Source organism: Echinops telfairi, unplaced genomic scaffold (assembly GCF_000313985.2).
Source record: "Echinops telfairi isolate 266 unplaced genomic scaffold, ASM31398v2 ScPeMD7_1;HRSCAF=3_0, whole genome shotgun sequence".
Taxonomy (NCBI): Eukaryota; Metazoa; Chordata; class Mammalia; order Afrosoricida; family Tenrecidae; genus Echinops; species Echinops telfairi.
In genome coordinates, this window is record NW_022103896.1 from 57,668,892 (window position 1) to 57,696,029 (window position 27,138).

At 44.6% G+C, this 27,138-nt stretch overlaps 1 protein-coding gene across 1 annotated transcript in view; it reads right to left on the reverse strand.

Moving 5' to 3' along the window:
* Positions 1-15,115, reverse strand: part of CHMP4C (charged multivesicular body protein 4C) — a 33,780-nt gene extending 18,665 nt beyond the window's left edge. Inside the window, exon 1 of the mRNA XM_004697490.2 lies at positions 14,827-15,115. Within this exon, the coding sequence (XP_004697547.1) occupies positions 14,827-15,016 (190 nt within the window). The 5' untranslated portion in view covers positions 15,017-15,115. The remainder of the gene's footprint in view (positions 1-14,826) is intronic.
* Positions 15,116-27,138: the final 12,023 nt, after the last annotated feature.

Sequence of the window (27,138 nt, forward strand, 5' to 3'; positions counted from 1 at the left end):
GGGGGGGGCAGGGGAGTGGGTGGTAGCCGGGGCTGCTAGTCCAGGAGTATCACAAGATGGAAATCTCTGGAAAAAGACTGCTAACCTTATCAATGACCTAAATGAGACTGAAGAGCCAGTGGGCCAAATTCTTACTGCTTTGCGGCTGACCGTATACATTTTAGACGAGGCCCTACAGATTTGCCATGAATGATTCTCTAGGAGCACTACCTGTCTGAAGTAAGGAATCAGTCTCTGATAGGAAAGCCAAAATATGACTGATAGCATGCTTAACATTTAAATCATATTCCTGAAGTTTGTTCCAAAGAGGAGAAATTAGATGACCACTTTTGCTAAAATTTCTGGTTATAGTTTACTAAGGCAGAGAATTCAAAATATGCTAAAAAAAAAAAACCAAGCAAGCAAAGAAAATATTATTACCTACAGATTTCAAGGTAGTTTTGTACATTAAAAGTAGAAACAGAAAATTGATTGTGGTGATGATTGCATAACTCTTCTTAATATGATAAAATGATTAAATTGTATGACACATGAAGTATATGCCAATAAAATTATATTTAAGTATCTAAAGAGAAATAAGCCTACTGCAAACAAAATGAACAGCAGAGGCGATTATTAATGCCCTTTCCAAACCTGACCCCGAAATAGAACTAAAAACAAAAACTCAGTATTGATTTCTTTGTTCGATCTCTCTGGCTTCCATGTCTTTTCTGTTGCCTGAAAATGATCTGAAAGAGTACTAAATACAGAGAAACACACTAGTAATCCAGAACTCTTTTGTCATGGTTCTGGGGGATTGTATAATATTACCACTTTGTCATAACTGAGCTTCCGTAGGACATTTTCTACCATATTTTATTGCCTTGTAACCAATTCACCAAATTGCACAAAAGTACAAATCAAAGAAAATTATAGTACTTGTTTCACATAAACATTTGTCAAAATGTGCTCCATTATTCAACCCTGTGGAATTTAGTTACAGAATCTTAATAACAAATGTCGCAATGTTTATTTTTTTTTAATCATGAAGGAAAAAACCAATATCTTTCAAAACAGGTGCCATGCTATATAACCTAAGAAAGAGTTCCAATGACCCTTCTTGAAGGAGGCCTGGGGAGGCGATCTGGTGAGCCTCAGACAGCGAACCACAAGGTGGGTGGTCCAAAACCATCAGCCAAAAAAGAGGTAAGGCCACCTGCTCCGGAAAGACTTACAGCCTCTCCATCATGTAGCTTGATAGGGCCAGTGTGAGTCTGAATCAACTCGATGGCAGTGAGTGACCCTTCTAGCCAGAGATCAAAACCCTTGGTCTCTGATAATTGAGAGGACAACTGTAGAACAGACATCCTCTGGCTGCAGCATCTGGGGAGCTGGAAGAGAAGGTGGTCACTAGAAGCAGCATGAGATCACAAAGATCAAAACTGCTAAGTTAATCTCTGACCTTTGTTTCCTCTGAATTACTGGATGCTGAATCAAGGGAACACCAGAGACCACCCACTGGTCTGCTAACCAGACTGCACATCACAATCATCCGGACAGCTTGCACGTCAGTCTTGAATCTTATCCCAGACCTCTAGGAACAGAGTCTCCTGGGGTGCCAGCTGATGGAGCTCACACACCATCTATTCCCAGACCTGCGTTTATGAACCAGAAGTGTATGAATGTACTATGATCTTAGAAATCCAATTCACAATATATTGGAGAAATGAGAAAAGGTTAGCAAAAACAAGATGATCTGTGTGTCAGGAGTATCGACAGGTGGGCAAACACCTGAACCCTGAGTAGGGACCTGGTGGCTGGGCTTCATACTTCAGCTGACTCTTGCATGAAGCTCTTGCCATCACGAGGCAGTGATGGTGGATTGAAGTGGCACTCCTTATCTGTCCTGCCTTGTTCAGTGTTTTGACGATATGCCGTTGATTAAATTTGTAGCTGATTCCTCTAACAGAAATAGCTCATCTCTAAAGTAATAAAATTGGAGTTCAAAAGATCTTGATAAATTTAAGGCAACTAACAGTTAGATGATGTTTACTTCAGAGAAACAGATGCATAAGACTGGATGAAAGCCTACTAGGATTGAAAGACGGAGAGTGGGCCCAACTGGCCCACTGTTTCCAGTCCAATGTGGGGAAAGCCAGTATCTGGCCACTGAAAGAACATGCGCCAATACAGGCTTATTAAAAGAACGAAAGAGATCACCACCCCAGGACACTCTGTATTGGTCAATACTTAATGGAAGGGGACCTTTCTGCCAGTGCTCAGGGGGATGTGGGAGGGAAGAAAAGGAGGAGTCTAACACTTGAGCTTAAGTGAACAAAGCTCCCAGAACTGGTTCCAATGTTTTCAAAGAAAAAATTCAAGCTCACTGCCATCAAGTCGATTGCAACTTACAGCCACCCAGGCGGGCAGGGAAGAACTACCCCAGTGGGCTTGCAAGATTGTATTCGTCATGGGAGTGGGGAGCCTCACTGCTTGCCTGTGGGGCAACTCAACTTGCTCAACTCTTTGTGGTTAGCAACCCAGCATCTAACCCACTGCACCACCAGGCCTCTCCTCAGATCCTTTAGATTCCCTAATTAGGGGCTGAAAGTCCAACAGGGAACTACTGAGGGGAGAGAAGGGAATTGTGGGACCTGGTGAGCTGTCTTTTCAAGGAAACAACGAGATAGCTGTCTGGACTCTAAGATTCACCCCCAAGCATTTTGTTCATGTCCCAAGGATCAATTTTGGTCTTGTTCTAGGTCTTAGAGTACACAGTGTAGTCCTAGAATAAAATCAGATAATCCACCACAAGCACAGCAATGGTGAGAACACAGGGGTAACTTGGAGACCCTTCATAACCAGGTGGAGTTACAGTACCTGATGGAGCTAACACACCACCAACTGATAGACCTGCCAACATGGACTCATCAGTTCCCAGGCCTGCATGTGTGAGACCCAAGCATGTGCATGTAGTATGATCTTAGGACGTTAACATATATTGGAGTATTCTTGGAGAAATGAGAAGAGAAGATGTCTCTAAAGAAATGTACTTCAGGTAGCTAAGGAGATGGTTGGAGCCCTGGTGCATGGTGAGCTACAATTTGGGCTGCTGGCCCCAAGGTCAGCAATTCGAAACCACCAGCCACTCTGGGAAGAAAGAGGAGGTTTACAGTTCCCATAAAGATGTATAGTGTCAGAAACTCATCGGGGCAGTTCCACTCTGTTCTATAGCACTGCTATGAATTGCAATCAAGTCCAGAGCGGTGAACTGAGCAATGCGAACCTGTCAGAAGCTCCTAAAATATTTCAGGGGTGAACAGAGGAAGGTGACTACATTTATCTCATCCCAGTATCTGTGAAAGGGTAGGGACGGGGAGGGGAAGAAACCATAGGGCCTAAGTGGGAGAAGAAAACAGAATACCAGAGTTTTCCCATCCTGTCCAACCACTTTTGAATAATACAGCCTAGGTTTTCAAGCTCCAAGGGGCAACAGAATAATAAATTATCTGTTAACGGTTCAGGTGTCTAGAGCCTGTACCCCACGTACTGAAAAGCAATCTTTAGATGGGGATACGTGTGAGTGTACATTTAATAGGCACCATCAAGGAATTCTGATACTGGCAATCTGAAGACTATATTTTGAGCAAGGCTCTCAAAAAATGAGGTCACTCAGTAAGTTATATCTCCCCGGGGAACATCCACCAGGGCCCTGCAGTCTACAGCTATCTTGCATTTCCAGAGCCACACTTTCAGCCTCACCACTTGGACTTTCAGCCCGCCGATGCTGTGGCTGCTTTCTTTACGCAAAGGTCCTTCTGAGAGTGGCAGAATTTAGCAATATGACAACTCTAATAACAAGGAATCTCAAGACTTAACCTCCCAGTAAGTGAAAGGTGTGGACTTTTTGCCTGCATGTCTCCCCTTCCCCACCCCACGCCCCCCCATCTTCACACTCCAAGGAAGACCATGCTCCTGAGAGCAAATTCATCCTTGCTTAAAACAATTGATAATTAAAAATTGTAAAAAAAACCTTACTTAAGTGGAGCATTCCCCAGCTTAAGGAGTCCTTTTGCCAAGCAGACACTTGATGAAGAGGTTGAATTGCTTCTGCAGCTGATTTTCACTGGAATCCTATGTGCTGAGACTAAGTAGGGGTTGGGTCCAGATTTGCCCTCATCTGTCTCAACCTTTCGTCTCTGTGAGCCCCAGTTCTCAGCAGCCCAAGGCTTACTGACAGCCTCAGACAGGATCTGCCCTTTTCCCCTATAATTACACCTTTGGGGTTGCTGCCCAACCCAGGGAAAGGTAAGAAACAGGGTCAGTCCAGGGAGGAGAGAGCACCTGAAGCACCGGATTTAAGGGGACCACTCACTGGTTGCCCTCGTGGCATAATGCTTGTGCATTGGGTTGTGTATTAGTCTAGGTACTTTAGAGAAACAAATCCACAGCAACTCATGTATAAGAGAGTTTTATGTAAAGAAAATGTGCACCACGAAAACATCCCAACCCAATGCTGCCCAAGCCCACAAGTCCAACATTAACCCATTTACCCAACACCAGTCCACAAAGTCCTCCACCTCACAAAACAGAGGCAATGATGCCAACTGCAGGTGGAAAGCTGAGTCAGTGAACGAACAAGCATCTCAGCACTAGCAGGGGTCTCCACAGGGCTGCTCCAGGACTCAGGGCTGCATTGGGATAGGTCCATGTAGCTTCTCCTTGGGGATGTCTTGTAGGAAGTCAATCTTGCAAGCTGAAGCAGGGAACTGCTAAGGCAGCTGCACCCGGTGCAACCATCACAAAACAAGAGACCTGATAACTAGCAAGGCGAGGCTCACCACCCATTTATCCTTCCGCCTTTCAATTAGCCCCACATGTGATTATCGGCCAGGCTGGCACAATTAACTAACTCAGGTTGTTAACCACAAGATGAGCGGTTCAAAACCACCAGCTGCTCCACGAGAGAAAGATGATGAGACTTTCCTTCCAGAAAGAGTTACAGTCTCAGTAACACACAAGGGCAGTTCTCTGTTCCTGTAGGGTCACGATGAGTCAAAATTAACTCAGGGGCAATGAGTCTGCCCCCCCCCACACTGCTTACACAAATATGACCCAGGGGCTCATTTGCTTGCCCCTGAAGTAGTGTGTTATACATCAGGCTGCTAACCACAAGGTCAGTGGTTCAAAACCACCAGCCACTCCTCAGGAGAAAGAGGATGAGGCTTTCTACTTCCATGAAGAGTTCCTCTCTCAGAAACCCACAGGGTCAAGTCTATTCTGTCTTAAAGGGTTACTATTAATGGGAATCAACACACTAGCAATGACTTTGGTTTTGTTTTTTGGGAGGGAATAATTCTCCCAACCATGGCAAGCAAACCTCTGGAAGTAAAGGGTAACCGAGGCAGTAAAAAAGGTGAAGGTTGAGGAACAGGAGACCTAGAAAAGAAAGGAGTGTTTCCTCAGATATGTGAGTAACAGATAGAGTAGCCTCATTCAATGTTGTTCCAAAGGAGAAAGCTTGGGTCCAAGAGTAAAATTTACTATGAAGTAGATTTCAGCTTAAAAGCAAAACAAACCAAAAACAGAGGGGGTAGGGGAGGAGGTCTACTGTTAGCCCTGCTGTTGGTAAGTGCCATCAGTCGGTTCTGTCCCATAGCAACCCTATTCCCAACAGAACGAAACCCCGCCCGGCCCTGGGCCAGCCTCGCGGTGGTGCCTCTGCCCGAGCCCATGTGGCAGCCATGGTGGCAGCCAATCTTGTTTCCAACGCCCATCCACAGTACCAAGCATGAGGTTCCTCCCCAGGGATCAGTCACCCCTGACAACATGCCCAAAGAACATAACACGAAGGCTCACCGTCCTTGCCTTCTTGCCGGACAACCTGTTTTGTTCTTTGGCGCTCCGTGGTCTTCTTCTCCAGCACCGCAATTGGAATGCATAGATTCTTCTGCAGGCTTCCTAATTCACTGTCCGACTTTGACATGCCCATGAGCAACCGCTACTGTACATTCAGAGCACTCTATTAGATCATTGCACAATAATGCCACTAATCCTCACAATTTTATCATCCCCATTATGCAGATGACAAAACCAAGATGATATCAGAGAGACTAATGAACTGATCACACAACATCTACGTGGCGGGACAGGGCTGGGAATGAAACCCAGGGCTATCTTTTTTCTTTTTCTGTTAAATCATTTTATTGGGGGCTCTTACAGCTCTTACAACAATCCATACATCAATTGTATCGAGCATATTTGTACACATGTTGCCATCATTTATTAAACATTTACTTTCTATTTGAACTCTTGGTATCAGCTTCTCTTTTTAACCTACCTCCCTCATCCCACCCTTGTGACCCCTTGGTAAATTATAAACTATTATTATTTTCATATTTTACACCAGCTGCTGTCGCCTTTCCCCCATGATTTCTGTGGTTCCCCCTGGGTGGGGGTGGGGAGGTGGGGTGGTTATGTGTTGATCATTGCAATCGGTTCCCTTTTCCTCCCTTCCACTCCCCACATTCCCCCTACCCTCCTGGTATTACTGTGCCCATTTCTGTTCCTAAGGGTTTATCTGACCTGGATTCCATGTTTCCTGAGCTCTCATCTGTACCTGTGCGCATGCTCCAGTCTAGCCCTCAGTGAAAGGCAGGACTGGGGTCATGGTAGTGGGGCTGAGGAAGCCTCAAGGAACCAGAGGCATATTGTGTGTTTCATCAGTGCTAGACAACACCCTGGTTGTCTCATCCCTTCCTTGTGACCCTTCTGTGAAGGGATGTCCCATTGTCTACAGATGGGTTTTCAGTCTCTGTTCCAGCCCCCCTTCTCAACAATATGTTTTTGTTGTTGTTGTTTTGGGTTTTCTGGTGCCTGTTACCTGATTCCATCAACACCTCATGATCACACAGGCTTGTGTGCTTCTTCCATGTGGGCTTATTTACTTCCCTGCTAGATGGCTGCTTATTTAACGTCAAGCCTTTAAGACCCCAGACACTACATCTTTTGATAGCAGGGCTACCTATTTTGAAGTCCAACTAAAACATCAATTTCCTTTCTAACAAATGTGTCGAAGGGGAAGCTGTCAGTAATTCCTGAACTATTTCAAGAGTCAACACAGGAAGTTGAATATAATTGTCTCAACCAAGTACCTGCCTGATGATGAAGGAGGGATAATAGGAAGAAGCAATAGAAATGGGCAAGGGAGAAAACAGGGCAGAGAGTGGTCCCTCCAGGTCTGAAAAGTTTTCAAATAATACAGCACAGGCTTCCAGGCTGTTCCTACTACCAGAAGCAGAATCACTATTTGTTAACGGCTCATATTTCTGCAGTCTACAGCCGGAATGCTCCTTGGAGACAAGGCTGGCGAGACTTTGTGTAACATACTTTGGACATATTGTCAGAAGAGACTGGTAAAAGAGAGGGACAGTTGGGGGGGAGCGGGGAACAGCCCTTGATGAGCTGGGTTAACCCAGTGCTTGCAACAACAGGCTCAAGAATAGGAACAATTGTGAGGCTGGAGCAGGACCACGCAGTGTTTCCTTCGGTTGTGCACAGGGTCGCTATGGGTTAGAACAGGCTCAATGGCACCTAACAACAGTAACAATAACAACGCCCTAAGTACAAAAGTCGAGTGGGGATATATTTAAGCAAAAGCCAGATGACCATCTGTTAGTGACATTATAGAAAGGACAACAGCAGAGAAACTAGGAGACAGGACTGTAAGGTGGGTGGCATATATTGATTCCCTCCAGATTTCAAAGTACAGTAACTGCTCTGTTCTTGGCTATTCCAGTGAAAGAGATATCCGCGTGCCATCATTGACCATGGGGGCCCTGTGGGCAAATGTCAGAAGCACCATAAGACCCTAGTTTTCTACCTCATTAGCATGCTGTGCATTTAGGTTCCTAATCCTTAACCCTGGCCACAGGGCAGAATCATCGGGGTGAGGGGCGTTTCAAAAAGAAATGCTGATGTGAAACTCCCACCCATCCTAGTAGATCAGAGTACATGGAAGTATAAGCTCGTTAAAAATGGAGGAAGGCCCTCAGCAAGACAGCCTGACACGGTGGCTGTCACAATGAGGAGGAACACAATGTGGCGAGCACGGTGCAGGACCGGGCAGTGTTCCCTGCTGTTGTCCACAAGGTCTCTGGGATTCAGAACCACTTCTACAGGGAAATAGCGAAACCCAGCTCACTGTCATCGAGTCCACTCAGATTCACAGTGACCCTATAGGACAGGGCAGACTGTCCCTGTGGGTCTCCAAGACTCTATGTAACTCTGTGTGTGTGGATGTGTGTGCATTTCTTATTCTTTTTTAAAAATTGTTTTATTGGGGGATCTTACCACTCTTATAACAATCCAACCATGCATTGTGTCAAGCACATTTGTACATATGTTGCCGTCATCATTCTCAAAACATTTTCTTTCTGCTTGAGGCCTTGGTGTCAGCTCCTCATTTGTCTGCTCCCTTCCCCACCCTCCCTCCCTCATGAACACTTGATAATTCATAAATTATTATTATCGGCATGTATTATGCTCCCTCATGAACACTTGATAATTCATAAATTATTATTATCGGCATGTAGTATGCTCCTTCACCCACTTTTCTGTTGTTCTGTTCTGGGGGGCCAGGGGGAGAGTTATACATGGATCGTTGTGATCAGTTCCTCCTTTCTCCCCCACCTTCTCCCTCCCCTCCTTATTGGTGCTGGGGGGTTTATCTGTCCTGGATTCCCAGTGTTGCAAGCTCTTATCCGTACCAGTGTACATGCTCTAGTCTAGCCAGATTTGTAAGGTAGGATTGGGGTCATGATAGTGGGTGGAGGGAGTATTAAAGAACTAGAGGAAAGTTGTATGTTGCATTGTTGCTACCCTGCACCCTGACTGGCTAGTTTCTTCCCTGTGACCCTTCTGCGAGGGGATGTCCAATTGTCCACACATGGGCTTTGGGTCTCCACTCTGCCCTCCCCCTCATTCACATTGATATGATTGTTTGTTCTGGGTCTTTGATACCTGATACCATTGATATCCCATGATCACACAAGCTGGTGTTCTTCTTCCATGTGGGCTTTGTTGCTTCTCAGCTAGATGGCATGCTATATCTTTTGATAGTCAGGCACCATAAGCTTTTTTCACCACATTTGCTTATGCACCCATTTTTTCTTCAGCAATGGTGTCAGGAAGGTGAGCATCACAGAATGCCAGGTTATTAGAATAAAGTGTTCTTGTGTTAAGGGAGTCCTTGAGTAGAGGCCCAATGTCCATCTGCTACCTTAATACTTAAAATATAAGTATATGTACATAGATCTATTTCTTTATCATTATATAAATATATTTACATATGTACATGCCTGTATTTAGACCTCTATGAATGCCCTTTGCCTCCTAGTTCTTTCCTCTGTTTCTTTTTACTTTCCTCTTGTCCCACTATCATGTTTGACCTTCATTCGACTTTCAGTAATTCCTCTGGGATACACTGCACTTGATCAAGCCCCACCAGGCATCCTACGCCCTTCTTGCCATCAAATTTAGAGCAATTGTTGTTCCCTTGTCCCTGAGTTTGTTGGCTCCTCTCTTCTCCCCCCACCCTAATCCCCTTCACTGCATCCCCCCCAGAACAGATGGTCCCATTGTTTTCTCCTCTGGATTATTTCTCCTGCCTATCTTATCTAGATAAAAACAATAATGAACACAAAAACAAAACAAAACAAAGGCACCTCATCAGACCCGACAGCAAAATACTCATAAAGGTCAACAGATCTGGAACTATTTATAGACTGTAACTCTTTATGGGTGTAGAAAACCTCAAATGGTCTGGTGGTTTTGAACTGCAGACCTTGTAATTAGCAGCCCGACACATAACCACTATGCCACCAAAAATACTTTAAAAACATGGTGGTGATCTAAAAGGTTTTAAATGACCTTCATTATTCAGCCAAGCTTGAGAACTGTTCCAGATGACGGAAATCGGAAGTAGAAAAAAGACTTAAGTGATGTAGAAGAAGTTTGCTTTTCCACACAGCAGATTCTATATAGTTTTAAGCAAGATTTACATTACAGAAATTGCAATAAGCTTTGAGGTGAGGCGAGTTAGCTACCCCTGCACAATTTTGCTACCGAGTTAAAATGAAAGCAAGTTTCAGATGAAACCCTGAATATACTGACACACTTATGATGCAAACAATGTTTTCAAGCAAGCCAAAGATACGTTTAGCCTGCTGGGGGAGTTCAGTGAAGCCTCAGCCCACATGCTTCCAGGGGCCTCCTTACATATACCTGGTGCCCTGAAGGCAGACAGAGCCATTCCAAGACTGCGTTTTATGCCCTCAGGGAAATACTCCCGATCAGAAATGCCCCTGACCTACAGACTTGATGCTGGATGCATGAACTCCCGCCTCAAGTAACATCCTGGTGGTAACTTAATTATATACCTGGAAGATTCTTGTGAACAATGCATAGGTAAGAAGTGACTGTCCCTACACTACTTTAGCTGGTCCACATTTTTCTCCCTGCCACCAAGTCAACCCTGACTCACAGTGTACACATTTTTACAATGCCATGTTGCTTTTGTTGGTGCCCTGGAGTCAGTCACGACTCACAGCGACACTACGTAAAACAGAATGAAACACTGCATGGTGCTGTGCCATCCTCACAATGGCTCTTATAGCCCATTGTTGCAATCACTATTTCAGTCCATCTCATGGAGGGTCTTCCTCTTTTTCTTTTTTTAATTATTTTATTAGGGGCTCATTCAATTCTTATCACAATCCATACATACATCAATTGTGTAAAGCACATTTGTACATTCATTGCCCTCATCATTCTCAAAACATTTGCTCTCCACTTAAACCCCTGGCATCAGCTCCTCACTTTTCCCCTCCCTCCCCGCTCACCCCTTCCTCATGAATCCTTAATAATTTATAAATTATTATTCTGTCATATCTTGCCCTGCCCAACATCTCCCTTCACCCACTTTTCTGTTGTCTGTCCCCCAGGGAGGAGGTCACATGTAGATCCTTGTAATCGGTTCCCCCTTTCCAACCCACTCTCCCTCCACCCTCCCAGTATCGCCACTCACACCACTGGAGGGATCATCCATCCTGGATTCCCTGTGTTTCCAGTTCCTATCTGTACCAGTGTTTATTCTCTGGTCTAGCCAGATTTGCAAGATAGAATTCGGGTCATTGATAGTAGGGGAAGAGGAAGCATTTAGGAACTAGAGGAAAGTTGTATCTTTCATCATTGCTACATCGCACCCTGACTGGCTCGTTTCCTCCCCGAGACCCTTCTGTAAGGGGATGTCCAGTGGCCTACAAATGGGCTTTCTCTTTTTCACTGCACTTCTACTGCACCAAGCATCATGTTCTTAACTTCACACACTCACACGCACACACACATTCTCATTTGTAACATGTATTAGGCTAATTAAAACCCAGGTTGAATTCAGTCTACTAGTTGTCTGAGTTTTGGTTTTTGTGCAGCTTTAGATAGCTAAAGAGCGTGCAGAGGTTAAGGGAGTGGCCCTTCTGGAATACTGCTAGCTGGCCACTCAAAGGCCGTGAAGCCTTGCCAACATTTTAGCTGAGCAACTAGCATTGAAGGAAAATATTAATAACCGCACATACTCCCACATTGTGTCCCTGTGATTATAACATAAATTACCTAGGTGTTAACAACAGTAGGATTGTGTAACACGGGACCCATTTAAAGAAGAGTTGCTCCCCACAAGTTGGCAGCTCAAGTCCATGCAAAAGCACCTGAGACAAAGGCCTGGCAAATCTACTTCTGAGCAATCAGCCATTGCAACCCCCCTGGAGCTGTCCCCCTCTGACACACACAGGGGCTGCCATGAGCTGGCACTGATTTGATGGCACCGGTTGGGTGTGCGTTCCTTTGAGGCTGGGTTTGGAGTGGCCGCCGGGTGGTGCAAACCATCAACATGCTTGCCTGCTGAGGGAGGCTGGGGTCCACCTGAGGCATCTGGGAGAAGAAGGGCCCCGGGGATCTGCTTTAAGAAACACAACCACTGCAAAGCCCCGCAGAGCACAGTTCCCCTCTAAAGCACTGAATCAACGACAGGGCAACCGGTTGTTGTTGTTGTTGTTGTTTTACTTGAGCTTTATTTTACTACGTGTGGTGGCACTACTGGAGCCCTGGGAGCACAGTGGGTAGGTATTGGCCTGCTAACTGCAAGGTCAGCAGTTCAAAACCATTAGCCAGGACTTTCTACCCCGATAGAGAGCTATAGTCTTGGAGACTCCCAGGGAGGGACAGTTCTACCCTGCCCTGCAGGCTCACTGTGGAGCTCACCAGCTCCTCCGGGGGAGAAAGATGAGGCTTTCTGCGCTGGTGAAGATGTACTGCCGTGGAAACCCTAGAGTGGGTCCCGATGAGCTGGGATGAGCTGGGACCGACTTGCTGACAGAGGTTTGGGTTAAGTTATTTTTCAATTTTGTCTTTATTTTTGAAGTCTGCATGGAATACACTTTAGTACCTTGCTAATTGGAGAACACTTCTGAAAAGTGTCCATAAAGCCCATCTCATTTTACATTCTTATCTTCTAAAGGAAAATCTATGTTTTTATTACTTCCTTGAAGCAGATGTGCAAATTTTCAGATTTTTTTAAAAAACAAACAATATTTACCAAGCAACCACTGTAGATAAAGCTAGTTATGACAACAAACAGGTAACAGAAAGAAGGGAAGGGGGAAAAACTTTTTAAAGCACATGTCAGAGTGCCTATCAAATGAAGCAAAGGGGTAAGTAACAAAATGACCAATGGCCATCAGCAAGCCATGATGGCGTGGCGTGTCTTTAGAAATTGCCGTTCCCTACCTTCCCACGATATGTCCCAACATAAACTAAACATAGGCACTCACGTTGAGCTCCACAATAGGACAAGAGTTTTCTGCAACAGCACCGAGAAATGAAACGTGTCCTTTAGACTGTGGATAAAAGTGGGCACACATGCAGTAGGCAGACTTTTATGGGAAAACGGCAAGGCTTTTCAGTCAATGCCATGAGCCACTCTTCCTTTGCAGGGTTAAACAATGGTAGTAGCATGCAGGGTAAACTGTCTTCCTAAGGCTTCCTTTCGTCTCACGAAACTCCACTGTCAGAGTGGAAATATCCAGGAATTGGTGATGTGCAGACATGTGTTGCCACTTGTATTTCTGTGCCTGCCAGTTGACACAGAGCACAATAGTAAACTACTTCAACTACTCCCTGAGTTTTTATATATGCCACCCAACTTAAAACACACACACACATACATCCACCGCCACCGCCCATAGCGACCCTATCCAAAAAAACACACACACTCACTGCCATCGAGTCGAATCCCATTCATAGGGACCCCGTAGGACAAAGTAAAACTGCCTCCTGTGAGTTTCCTAGGCTGTAACTCTTTACGGGAGTAGACAGCCTCAGAATTCTCCTGCAGAGCGGCCAATGGTTTCAAACTGCTAACCTCATGGTTAGCGACGTGTGATCCACCCATTACAGGACAGAGAAGACTGCGGCTTTGCAGTTTCTGAGACTATAAGTCTTTATGAATGTAGAAGGCATCATCTTTCTAAGCCTCCTCTTTGTCCCTCAGAACAGTGGGCAAGTGCCAACTGCTGACCCTCCAGCCAACCTGTCACTACGCACTGCTGTCCAGTTGCTGCCAACTCAGAGGGACCCTACAGGCGAACTTCCCCTTCGGGTTTCCCAAACTTTCCATCTTGGTGGGAGCAGACAGCCTCCTCTTCCGCCCGTAATGTGGCTGGTGTGTTTGACCACTGACATGGTTGTTCGCAGCTCCTGTGGAGCCCACCACATCACCAAGGTCCCCCTGTGTCTGCCGCAGCTGCTGTTTAAATCTGCTTTCTGCCGTGTCTGTTCTGAGTAGTGAGAGCCATAAACTGAAGAAACCAATAAAGTTTGGCAAAGTACAGAGGGTCCAAAGTGTGACAGGAGCTCCAAGATGACTACTGACTCAAAGTCCAGTGTGCAATTATGCAAAGACCGCTGATGGGAAGCTTCGTTCCTCCAGGCCAGCCACCACCCACCCATCCACTTGAACTGCACAGTGGCCAGCAAACGTTTTCACCCACTGAGTGCAACCCAAAACTGAACAGACTACACTAGGTCTCACTGAAGTTTTGCGCATAAGTTAAAAGGTGTGACTCAGTATACAAACCGCCAGCAGAGTGTTTGAAAAACTGGTGTTAATTTAGGGTCAGCAAGGCTGGGACGAGGGTGATGGGAATCGGGCGTAAACTTTGAAAGGGGTACCCAAGACCCTTTCAATCAAGGATAACCAAGAGAAGCCATAATTTTATCTTGTGTTTTTAAAACCGAAAACTAAAGAGAAAATATCACAATGAACATAATACCTAACACATTAAAAAAAAAAAAAAAAAGACGGGTGGAGAGATATAGAGGCTGGGGACAAAAATAAAATAAGTCAGTAATGACAAACTTGCCCTTAAACATGGTGGCTTTAATCAAAAGCCTCGATCAGCTCGCCCTAGTCCCAGACCTGGCGGTCAGTGCCAAACCAAGGCTCCCTGCCATGGAGTCTTCCGACTCACAGTGGCCCTAAAGGGCTGGGTAGAACTGCTCTGGTGGGTTTCTGAGACTCTAACCCGCTTCTTTCTCCAGCGGAGCACGCTGGTGGTTGGCAAGTGCTGGCCTGGAGGTGAGCAGGCCAAAACCAATCACTGCACCAAACAGAAACAGGTCCTACCTGGCTGCCAGGAAAGTCTGGATGCTGAGGAGCAGGCTGTCCCCAAGGAAAGGGCTGGAGGTAGGTGGGTGAGAGCTCACGCGCCGAGGGCCAGCCCCCGAGCCTACCTCGCTTGTTCTGCGTGCCGTGCCTCTTGGCCAGGGTGAGCTCTCTCTGGATGCGGTTTTCCAGGTACTCCTGCTTCTTGCCCAGCATCTCCTCGGTCTCCCGAAGTCGGGCCAGGGCCTCCTGGGGGCTGGCAGTAGCTCGGCTCTTAGAAGAGCCGCCCCCTTTAAAGAACTTGCCCAACTTGCTCATGGCTGTGAACTTGTCCGGAGAGTGGTCCCGGGGGTGTCTCAGGTGCTCCCCGGGGCCGCGCCGGCCAGACAGACAGACAGACGGGGGGCCCAGGCTCGGCGGGCGGCGCTCCTGGGAAATCAACAAGTAGTCGGGCAGGTGACACACTCTCCTGGGCATTTCCTGGCCGCCGGCTCGGCCCCGCCCCGCGGCGCGGCTCCCGGGGCGGGGAGGACCCGGCGTCGGACCTCCGCCCCGGGCGCCAGCCCGCCCCTGGGAACGGAGGGCGGGCGGGCGGTGGAAGGGATGGAAAGGCTAGAAAGAGGGCGGCCAAGTTGCTGCACTGTTCGCTCGAGGGACGAGGCCCCGCACCCAGGAGGCAGCCCAGGACTTGGTGAATGGCTCACGAACGAGAAGGGAGCCAATGGGTCTGGGATTTTGTGCGCGGAGGCAGGGTGGGGGGCAAAAATGTGTACAATGAGTGAGCTTTCCTTATCTGGCTACACACATGCTTTCTTACAAGCGTGTGTGCCTTTGTGAACGTGGTGTGTGTGTGAGAGAGAGAGAGAGACAGACAGACAGACAGAGGAATCCCTTTTCTGGAAATTCGTCTGCCAGGAACCGGCAAGTGCAAGGCAGTGGCTCACTTTAGGAGACCCAGGCGGGCTGACAGGCTCCCCTCCCTCTGCGTGTGTGGTCTAATGTTTGCCACAGTGCCCTAGTGGATTCCAATCATCCCCGCGTGGGTTTGAAGTCGGTGGAAGAGCATCTCTTTTCCTCATTGGAGGAGGGCCTGTGGATGCGTTCAGTGGTTCCACTCAGGTCAGTGATCAGGGGTGGCAAGCTTTTTCGGTGCAATACCCAAGGTCAAAAATCCAATTTCTAACACAGAAACAAGGCATGGGCCCGCTTTATTCAACATGGACATTTGGCTGTTAGGTGCCATCGAAACTGTTCATACCAATGCATGGACGAACAAAACACAGCCGGTCCCTAGCTATTCTCACACTCGTTGCTGTTTGAGCCCTTCGTTGCGGTCTCTGGGTCCATCCATGTCCATCCATCTCACCGAGGGTCTTCTACTTAGCTGACCCGCTGCTCTTCCAAACATGCTGTCTTTCTCCAGGCACTGGCCCTTCCTGATAACATGTCCTAGATAGGTGCAATGAGTCTCCCTCCCTTGTTTCTGGAAAGCATTCTGGCTGTACTTCTTCCAACACAAGTTCATTTATTTTGCTGGCCATCCAGGGTGTATTCAGTATTCTCCTCCAATTTCATAATTCAAATGCATCAGTTCTTCTTTAAGCTTCCTGATTCCTGATTGTGCCGTTTTTACCCATGGCGGTGGTGATGAAGAAATCCCCTGGCTTGGATCCGAGGCACCTTGCTTTTAAAACACTTTAAGAGCTCTGTTGCAGCAGATTCCCCCCCACCCCGACCCCAACCCCTCTGCCACAATGGAGTGCAGAGTTTGATTTCTTGATTGCTGCTTCAGGGGACATTGATTCTGTGTCCAAATGACATGAGATCCTTGACAACTCCAGTACCAGGATACTACACTGCCACTGAGTTGACGCTAACACACACCAACCCTACCTAGGGTTTCTGCAGCTGTACATCTTTACAGGAGCAGAGAGGCTCATCTTTCTCCCACAGAGAAGTTGGCAGGTTTGAATCACTGTCCTTGCAGTTAGCAGTTGAACGTGTCAATGTATCTTTTCTCAGAAATTATAGCCAGGACTCTCACTGCCATGGCTGTCCAGAGCTCTCAGAGCCTTTAACATGTTTTTTGCTTGAACCTTTCATGTGTTATAAATTGTAATCAATATGATATTATTTTATTATCCAAATATTTCATGACTCTGTTTTAGAACTTATTTTCTCAACCAGATTTTAAGTCCATTGAGAGTCAAGATGCAACCCTTCTTCCATCATGGTGCCCATTGTTGAGCATGGCATGCATTCTATCTGCACCCGTGGGAATGCAACACAGTCTGCCTTATCTTCAACTAATAGTCGGCACAGCTGCCATCCTTTGCGCTCCTACTATGTTGCAGCACTTTACATGAGTTGTCAGTAGTTTTTACATACACCCTGAGAAGTGGACATTGCAATTTTTATTTGGCTTATGAAGAACCTGAAGCTCAACTGGTAACAACATAATCACAAGTTTGAGCATGCAATGAAAGGCAAAAAAAATCTTTCCATTTTAAAGCCCATGATATTTTCATTATTTATTTTGATCCTCTTCGCACTGTATCGATCAGTACAGAGAAGGCCCTGAGGCCCTAACTATCAGAAAGCCTACAAGGATTCTGTAAGTATTGGTGAATTCATGGAGGGGCACATATTATTAGTAACTTCTCTAAAATGCTAAATCATTTATTTATGATTCACTGAATTTTGTTGGGAGAACAGGGAACAGATGAAACAGGGGGGATGAAAGTTCCAGCAAGGAGTTACTTGTCTCCTCTTTGTTCAAGGGGTAGTTATTGAACATCTACATGCTCCAGGCACTGCGCTAGCTATTGAGGCAATGACTGCAAATACAGCAGTGATGGTTTTGTATTCCATCAGCACTTGCAAGTTAGGCGCAAAGAGCAACAGAAATTAAACAAGTTATTTCAGAAATAGTGAACTTTATAAATTAAATCTCTAGTAAGTACAAAGGAAAAAGGGAATTATGAAAATATAGAAAATCGGATCTTGTCCTAAAGGTCAAAAAAGGTGGCCTGAGAAAATGACATTTCACCTGGGATTTAAATGATGATAGGCGTTAACCTAAGTTTACAGAAAACTAAAGAGTACTCCAACATAGGGAATCATTCACTCATTTATTCATTCATATTTTTTTTAAAGTACATAGCAATTACCAACATAGTTCCAGATACTGCATTTGAGCAGGGAGCAAAGAGAGACAAAAATGCATCCGTGGTGTCTGCTTTCTACATAGTGGCAGATAGTTAATTAATTAATTAGGCAAGTACTGTATTATACATAGTATCTGGAAAATGTAAAGTGGAGAGTATTGGAGATTCAAAATTTTAAACAATGTGTGCAAAACTATTGAGGTGGAAATGTTTGGTTTGAAGGAGTAACAGTCAGGAGAGCTGATGCTTGGAGATCGCAGAGGGGAACATAATGAAGGAGACGACCTTGAGAGGCAGACAGAGTCAAGGTCACATGCCAGCTGCTTGGTATGCAAAGGATCTTTTCTTGTAACCCCAGAGCAAATAAAAATCAACCCAGGAATTAAAATAAAGGATACAGTCATTAATTTGGAATCCCTTGGGGAAAAATCATCAAAAGTACACAGTTTGATGCTAAAACCACTTTCAGAAGCATTGTACTCATTACTGGTATGCAATGCAAGACACATTTAGATTAAAAGTCATTCACTCCCATTAATACATATAAATTCAATGGGAAAGAGATACTTGCAAACAAGCAAACCAGTCCAAAATATATCAGTGTTAAATTCAGCAATGAGATATAGAAAAGAAATTTTAAAATCAATGGTTTAGAAGCTGAAAATAACACATTAATCTTCATTCAATATTCATTCTAGAAAAGTGTTTTCATACATAGTTCTCAGCATCAAGTATATTTTTCATTTTCTAATCTCGATTGATCTCAGTTAATAAGGAGGCTGTTGTTCAAAAGAACGATCTTGTTCAGGATGATTTACCATGGTTACGATGGCAAAGGAAATTGGAAATTTATAGATCTGTTAAGAGACCTAGATGTCAGACTAATTGATACATTCTGGCCACCCCTTGAAATTACATCCATTTATAGAATGCCAACAGGACTCTAAAGCAACAGAAGAAGAATTACCCTTTAAACATACTGCAGAATCATCATCAAATAGTTATTTATTAAGCAGCTAAACAAGCGTACGCATTCTTTTCATCAGCAGTTCTGTTTCTTAGAAGCCAACATGCATCGGATACAACACTCAATCACAATAATGAGTACAAAAGTAGCCATTATGAAAAATAACAATTTTGCAGCAATGAGAGTTTTACTGCCTTAATTTATAATGAAGAAATATGGGGCTTGCACCTGAATTTTGTTTTCAAAGCTCTTTATCCTCATTGTTTTTTTCACTTGACTGTTCCTTTCTGATCAGGAAGCAATCTAAGATTTACCAAATTTATATGTAAAATGTTCTCTATGCCAATCGTTTAATGAATATAAAATGAGATGTAGCCCTCTACCTCAATGTCACCCTTATTACATAACCCGAGTAACTCTTCTCAAAAGTGATTGTTATGCCTCACCCCAAAGGTTTGCGGTTCTACCTGAATAACCACAGGTCCTCGTGGAGATGGATTGACACCGTGGCTGCAACAATGGGTTCAGCCTTAAGAAGTTGTGAGGATGGCGCAGGACAGGGGGTGTTTCATCCTGGGTTGTTCATGTGTCAGAACCGGCTTGAGGGCCCCTGACAACAACATGAGACTTTGTGCCCTGGAGCAACACACACATTGTTCTCAAATCAGCTTCCTTCCCTCTCTGTTAATAACTTCAGCCTTCATTTACTCAAGCCCCAAACATTGAGTCACCTTTAGCTCTTCTCTCTCACCATCAGCACATTCCATAGCCCCTAAACCTGGCTACAGATGTCCCAACACCGGCTTTAAGCTCTCTCACCTAGATTATCACAATCAATATGCAAGTGACCACTTTTTAACCATCTTGTCATCACCACAGACTACCCACACAGTAGCCAGAGTGAGCCTAGGCCAGAACCCTCCAGTGGCAGCCCCCTTTACTCCAGTTAAAGGATTGAGATCTAGATCCTTGTCAGTGTTTCAAGCGCACTTCTATCCCCACACCTGCCACACTTATGTGCCCTTGGTCCACTCTGCCTCGGCCATACCACCTTCTCACTGTGACTGGAAAATACCAAGCCTGCTCTCACCACAGAGCCTTGGCACTGACTGCTGGGCTGTCTCCATACCTGCCCCCAACACCCTTTGTTTTCACCCTCTCCCTTTTCGTCCATGTGTTTGCGAGTTGCCTGGTCACCTACCGCCCTATTTAAAATTCCAACATCCCCCTCCCTGGCACTCCTACCCTCTTTCCTCTGCTTTATTTTCTCCATAGCCCTTATCATAATCCATAATATGTTAAGATTTTGTTTTTCCATTATGGTTATTATCTTTAGCCCTCCCCATCATCTCAACCAGAACGTTCTCCTTGAGAACACGTTTCCTTTCCCTATCTTTAGAACAGTGTCTGACACATAGTAGGCATCTATCAATACTTATTGGATTTGAAGGATGATTTCATGAGAGAAGAAGGTGGGGAGAATTACAAGACGGGTCATACAATAATCAATGAGAGTATCACGCATGGAAATATTGTGGATACATTGCCCACGCTAAAGCTATGTTGTCATTGTCAGAGGAGGCACTTGTGCTTTCTAAGTCTGGTATCTCTGAGACCCATCTCCAGAGGCTACCTCAAAATTGCTGGCCCATCTGAATTGCACAAAGGGCGTGGGGACTTTTGGAGAAATACTGCCTACACCCAGCACTGGAGAAAGAGATAATGACCTTCCCATAATAAAAATGTATTCTCCAGAAACTAAGTTCATATTTAAACCATTTGATTGCTTTCAATGGTGAGCATTTGTAAGAGTGAAGTTAATAGCTGCTATCGAACCATCAAAATCTCCTGTAATTAACTTAATTAATTATATTTGAATATTCTATTTCTGTCAATACACAATTTAAAACATCATTTCAAAATAATTATGTTTCTGTTTAACAGGAATACTAACATGAGTTCTCAAAAGAATAACTACCTGTGGCAACATTACCAAAGTTTTGGGGTGGAGCAAACTGCACCTAAAAAAGACGGTGCTTTTTAAAGCACACCTGTGGGGCACACACACACATATACACGCATGGATGCACACACAGCCACCCCTGTGACCATGTTGGTGATGGCAGTTTGGATGCAGGGTTTTTCCTTGCTTCATTACCTTCTTTGTCTCTTCCAGTTGAGCCCTAAACGTTATCAGCACACCTCCTTTTTCTGAGCAATACTCTGCTTTTACGCCCCTTACCATCCTTTTAGTAAACCCAGTTTGCTTCTTTCATGATTGACGTGCACACCAAACACAATATTCCAGGTGGTTTTGGCCAAACAAAGTGAAACAAACTACCTTATTGAAGTTTTGTATTTTGAAATCACTGATATATTTTCTTTGTACTCTTTAAAGTTCTAGCAGGTTTGGGGGCCGCTGTGTGCCAGTGTTGACTTACGGAATCAGTGGTGCATTACGTAAGTATTTCAGAAACCCTGGCCTGGGCAGAGCCCTGAGCCAAGGGCTGGAGGTTTCATCATGAGTCAGACTGTCTCTTTGTCCTCTAGGGAAGGAGGAGATACAATGTTTTCCAATAATCACCCAAATGTGATAGAATATGATAATTAGGTTTTAGATCCACCTAGGTGGGCCAGGCTTTCCCATGGTATGATCTAACACAGCGTCCTCAGTTGCGAGGAGAATAGGTTGTCCTGAATAGCTTTGATACAACTGAGAGCGGTTTCCTTCAGGGTGTGGCCTCCTCTTAGTACAAACTGACAGTGTGTGGAAGCTGGCTGTTTTCTACTAGCATGATTATGCCGTATAATAAACTGTCCCCCACCTCAGGAACATACAACAATAATCATTTATACCAACTCTTACACACATTCAGGTATGGTAAGATTTGGCTGAGCTAAATAATTCAATCAAACTCAAGCCAACTTTAATTCTGACTGTAAATAGTTAAGTAGACCAGGACATCAGTACAACAAATGTCTTCGGTAATTTATTAAAAAAATCATAGAGCTCTGGGTGTAAATTTTATTTTAATTTCCTAGGCCCAGGCTTAATGTGCCTGTAATTCAGATAACTTCTGATTTTTTATCAAGTTACTTTTAAAGAAGCATTTTGATCACAAACTAGTTAAATTATACAAAAATTTCATAAAATATAGATTCAAATTAGTAGAGGTTTAAAGTGAATATCTCAAGTTCCAAAATAAGATACTCCCACACCACAGCAGTGTTCACTCCTGCTATGTCAAAAAGCCCACCCACGGCCACCAAGGTGATGCCCACTATCAACAACCCAAAAGGGCAAAATAGGACTGCCGATTTTGGTTTTGGAGACTGTAAATCTTTACAGGGATAGAAAGCCTCACTTTTCTGGAGAAGGGAAGCTAGTGAGTTTGAACCACCGACCTTGTGACTAGCGGCCCACCGTGCAACATATTGCACCACCTGGACTTCTTTTCAAGATTTTAAAAACAAAAACATACAACTCCCAAACCAAACTAATGTCATCTAGTTAATTTCAATTCACAGCGACCTTATAGTAGAGAGTAGAACTGTCCCCATTGGCTTTCTGAGACTTCAAGTAGTTTCAAAAGTAGACAGCCTCATCTTTCTCCTGGAGAAAGTGGGTGGTTGGTGGGTTCAAACCAATCACTTTGTGGCTAGCAGCTCAATGTGTTATCCACCATGCCACCAGAGTACCTTCTAGATCAAGAGGCCCCTCTTTATTCCCTGGAGATAGTTAAGGTTTATTGTGCCCACCTGGCCGATAAACACATGTGCAAATAATTGAGGGGCAGAGAGATAAATAGTTTGGTGAGCCTGGTCTTTCTAGTTCTGGATCTCTTGCTTTCTGATGGTCGGACCAAGGTGCAGCTGCCTTAGCCAGTTCCCTGCTTCAGCTTGCAAGGCTCACTTCCTGCAAGACATCCCTGAGGAGAAGTCACATGGACCTACCCTGATGCAGCCTTCGGTGCTCAAATAGCCACTTGAAGAGCCCTGCCAGCGCTAAGATGCGTACACATTCAGTGATTCGGCTTTCCTCCTGCAGTGGGCATCATTGCATGTGTTTTGTGAAATTGAGGAGGACTTTGTAGATTGGTGTTGAACACATGGGCTAATGTTGGACTTATAGGCTTGGACAGCACTGGGTTGGGATGCTTTCTTAATGTACACTTACCCTTGATTTAAAACTCTCTTATACACATATATGTTTCTCTGGATTTGTTTCTCTGGTCTTCCCAGACTAATACAGTTACCATCTAGTTTGTTGTTCTTCTTAGTTACCATCAAGTTGGTTCCGACCCATAGGGACCCTGCACACAACAGAACAAAACACTGCCAGGTCCTGAACCCCCCTCACAATTGTTCCTATGTTTGAGCCAGTTGCTGCAGTTTCTAAGTGAGTACTAGCCATTTGTACCACCATCTCGTTTCGGTGGTCCAAATGGTTAGTACTCAATTATAAGCTGAAAAGTTGTTGATTCAAACCCACCCAGTGACTCTTTAGAAAGCCAGTTTGATTATTGGCTTCTGAAATCCCAATGGAACACTCTGCTTTGCACACATGGAGTCACCTTGAAAGAAAGGAAGGCGCGGCCAAGATTATGAAGGACTGCAGATAGTGGGTTATGTGTAACTGGGCTGTTAACTGCAAGGTCAGCAGTTTAAACCCACTAGTTGCTCCACAGGAGAAAGAGGAGGTCATATTCTCATCAAACGCTATAGCCTCAACAATTCAAAACAGAAGTTCTGCCCTGTACGATTGGGCTATTCTGAGTCAGACTCAGCTTAATGGCAACGAGTTCAGGTTTGGTTTAAAACACTCAGCAGAAGCAATTTGATTTCCTTTAGTTCACGGACCATGCCTTACTCAATTCTGTATCAGACCAGTAGCAGGTGCTCAGACTTCTGTGGGGTTGATTTGAATGAAAATTTTATTTTACAACCAATAGAAGGTATTGAAGATTATTTTGTCAGGTCAGTGATAAAACCACTTGGGTAGTGATAACAATAAAAGCTTGTAACAAGGGCTACAAAAGCAATTGCCTGACGTTTTAGAGACTAAATGCTGTGAGGCATTAGAGAATCTCACGCAAAGGAGTGTGTTTGTTTTGGTGGTGCAGTGGATGGAAGGAGAAGGTAACTGGGGAAACTGGACAGTCTAGATTTGAGAGAATGTTCTGAAGCAGAATTGGCAGAATTTAAGGTCCTTCCATGATAGTACTACGAAAGGAGAGGTAGAAAATGAAACCAAGGTTTCAATGTGTTAAACTGTTAGGAGGGATGATGGTGGGAGATAAGGCTTTTAAATGTATTCCATTCTGGACTCAAATTTTATGTGACAAATGATGCAATGACATAAAGACCTGGAGTTTCAGAGACATTTGCATAGCTGAGAATGTGGATGTATGAGTCTTAGAAATTTTGAGTAAGAATATGAGTTGAAAAGTGAACCAAGGACAAAATTTGGGGGAAGCAGACTTATTTAATTAGCATACAGAACAGAAATCAACAAAGGAAACTAATGAAGAGATGGGGGAACTAGCAGCTGTAATCTTGATGACTCTAATCATCTGACCTAAAATATATATTTCATTATGTCACCTATTTGGAATGTTTCAAGAATTCTTAGTCAAATCCATACCAAGAAAGCTTGGTATAAATTGTTCCATTCAAGTAAAATAAACATAAAATCTAGGTAGACCACATATTCAAGAACACTAGATGTCTTTGATACTAGAATTTTTTCTGACTCTTCCACTAATTTTGGTGGTCATGAAGATACATACAATAATTGTGGAAAGTGATTTGGTGATATTTAAAACAAATGGGAATCGAACTACCATACGACCCAGCAATTCCACTCCTGGGCATGTACCCAGAAGAAGTGAGAAACAGACCACCACCAGCCATCTGCTCCCCAATGTTCATCACCGTGTGGCTTACAATTGCAAAAAATTAGAAACCGCCTAAATTTCTATCAATAGATGAATGGATTTAAAAAAAAACCTGTGGTATACACACTCAACAAATTACTACACATTCCTGAAAAAATAGTGATGAAAGTATGAAAAACCTCATTTTGGGGGAAGAGTTGGAGCATATTATACGGAGTGAAGTTAGCCAAGCACAGAAGGTCAATTACAAAGTGAGTCCACTGAGGTCAATTCAAACAGCAGAACGGATACAAGGGAAAAGGCACACAACACCCAATTCTCAGGCTGAGGACCAGATATCCTGGCATGGACCAGAACAAACCCAACGACTTATACGTCATCAAAAACAGTTGCAGATAGCACCTGTCCTGAAAGGCATCTCCCCCACCCCCTCTCATATGCTGGGTCGGTAGGAGCTGGAATGCCTTGATTGGAGTGAGTTTTTGTTCTTCCAGTAATGTGAGCACATCAATTGTATTTGATGAACCTGTTAACATGGTACTGTAGTGGCTACACATTGGGCTGCTGACCGAAAGGCCAGCAATTCAAAACTACCAGACAGCTCCAAGGGAGAAAGACAGGCTTTCTACTCCCATAAAAAGTTAGTTTCAGAAACCCACAGGGGCAGTTCTAGCCTGTCCTATAGGGTTGTTATGAGTAAGAATTAATTTGATGGCAGTGAGGTGTTTTACTGTTTGTTTTAGTTACATTGTCTTAAAAAAAAGGTAGATGATATCTTAGATTGTTTTCAGCTTTAAAATCGTTTCTCCTAACCAATTCTGGTATGAGAATCTTACATAGGTTTATTCAATAGTAAATTCTAAAGTCATGAGTCCTGTTTCCCTCTCCACCCCTCCTCCCTTCCTCAGGGAATACTGTTTTGTGAATACCAGATGCTGTACATGTTAGACACGTCTCCATTTTCTATAGTGAATACAGTTGTCACTCATTCACTCTGAATGGTGTCTGGTGTCTTGCCAATGGAATGGTATTCATTTGAACCCCACCTAGGAAAGCCTCTCCTCCCTCAGTACCTTTGAGGTGGCTTAGCAAACATGTGGCACTTCCTTAAAGCCCAGTGGCGTCACTAAGAGCCTTCTTCGTCAGTCCCTGTGTTCAGTGAGCCTGGACTGCCTAAAATGAGGCGCCATAAGGGATTCAGCATGCAGTTGGGACCTCACACATTGGAAACGGTTTAATCTTCTCTACCAGAATGAAACAAAAAGAAAATAAATATACCTTTACTTTTCATAAAGCCCTGAAAGGAGAATTTGACTCTTTTGAAAGAGGAATTTACTTTAAAGAACCAAGTTACATTGTTTTAGGATGAATCAGGAACTGGACTAGCGTCCACCTCTTTCACTTAATTCTTGCAAACGCTGTATGCCAAGCCCAGCTTCATTCCAGCTGTTGTTCAGTGCCACCCAGCCGGTGCTGTGGGAAACACCGCCCGGTCCTGAGCCATCTTCACGATCTTCGCTGTGTTTAAACCCACTGCTGTGGGCATCCTTTCAATCCATCTCTTTCACGTCTTCCTCTTTTCTCTACCACGCATGATGTCCTTCTTCAGGGACTGGTCCCTCTGAATACCCTGTCTGAAGTATGTGAGCCATCTTGACATTCCTCTAAGAAGTATACTGGCTGTACTTGCTCCAAGAAGTCTGTTCTTATTCATTCTTCAGGCAGACAGGCGGAACATTTATTGTTTCAGGTGACTGGATGGTGAACCCATTTTCATTCTAAGAGTTTTGGGGAAAGGCTCTGACCAGGTATGAAGCAAAAATCTAAATTAGTTCCTTAAGTTATTGTTACTAATTATAGAATAAGTAGATCCTGGCGGGTCCAGATCTGATTGTGGTTACTGCCCCAAGAAATGAGTGACACAATTTTCCAGAAAGGGGGCTGGCTAGAGGAGGAGACTACTTCCCAGGGTAAAGGACTAGAAAACTCACTGCCATGCACTGGATTCCGGCTCGGAGTGATGGTGTACGACCTATGGGTTTGAAGACTGTCTTGTTGGCGGGTGCCTTGGAGTCGGTTCCGAATGATGGCTACGTTCTGTGCGGTCCTATGCTAGCCCAGATATTTTCAGGGCAGGAGAAAGCCTCATCTTTCTCCCGAGGAACGGCGGATGGGTTCCAGCGGTTACCAGTCTGACCCGTAGCTCAGGCCACCAGGGCACCATTTCCCGTGTTAAGTCGCCATCTGTGTTTTCACCAGAGCAGCAGCAGCAGCAAAGGGACCACACCTCAGGGACCAACACACCTGCGACCTCCGCCCCTGGCCTGCCCAGGTCCCAGCAGGCACCGCGCGCGACGCCACCGTAGCCCCGCCCCTCCGACTTCGCCCCGCCTTTACGTCACTGGGGAG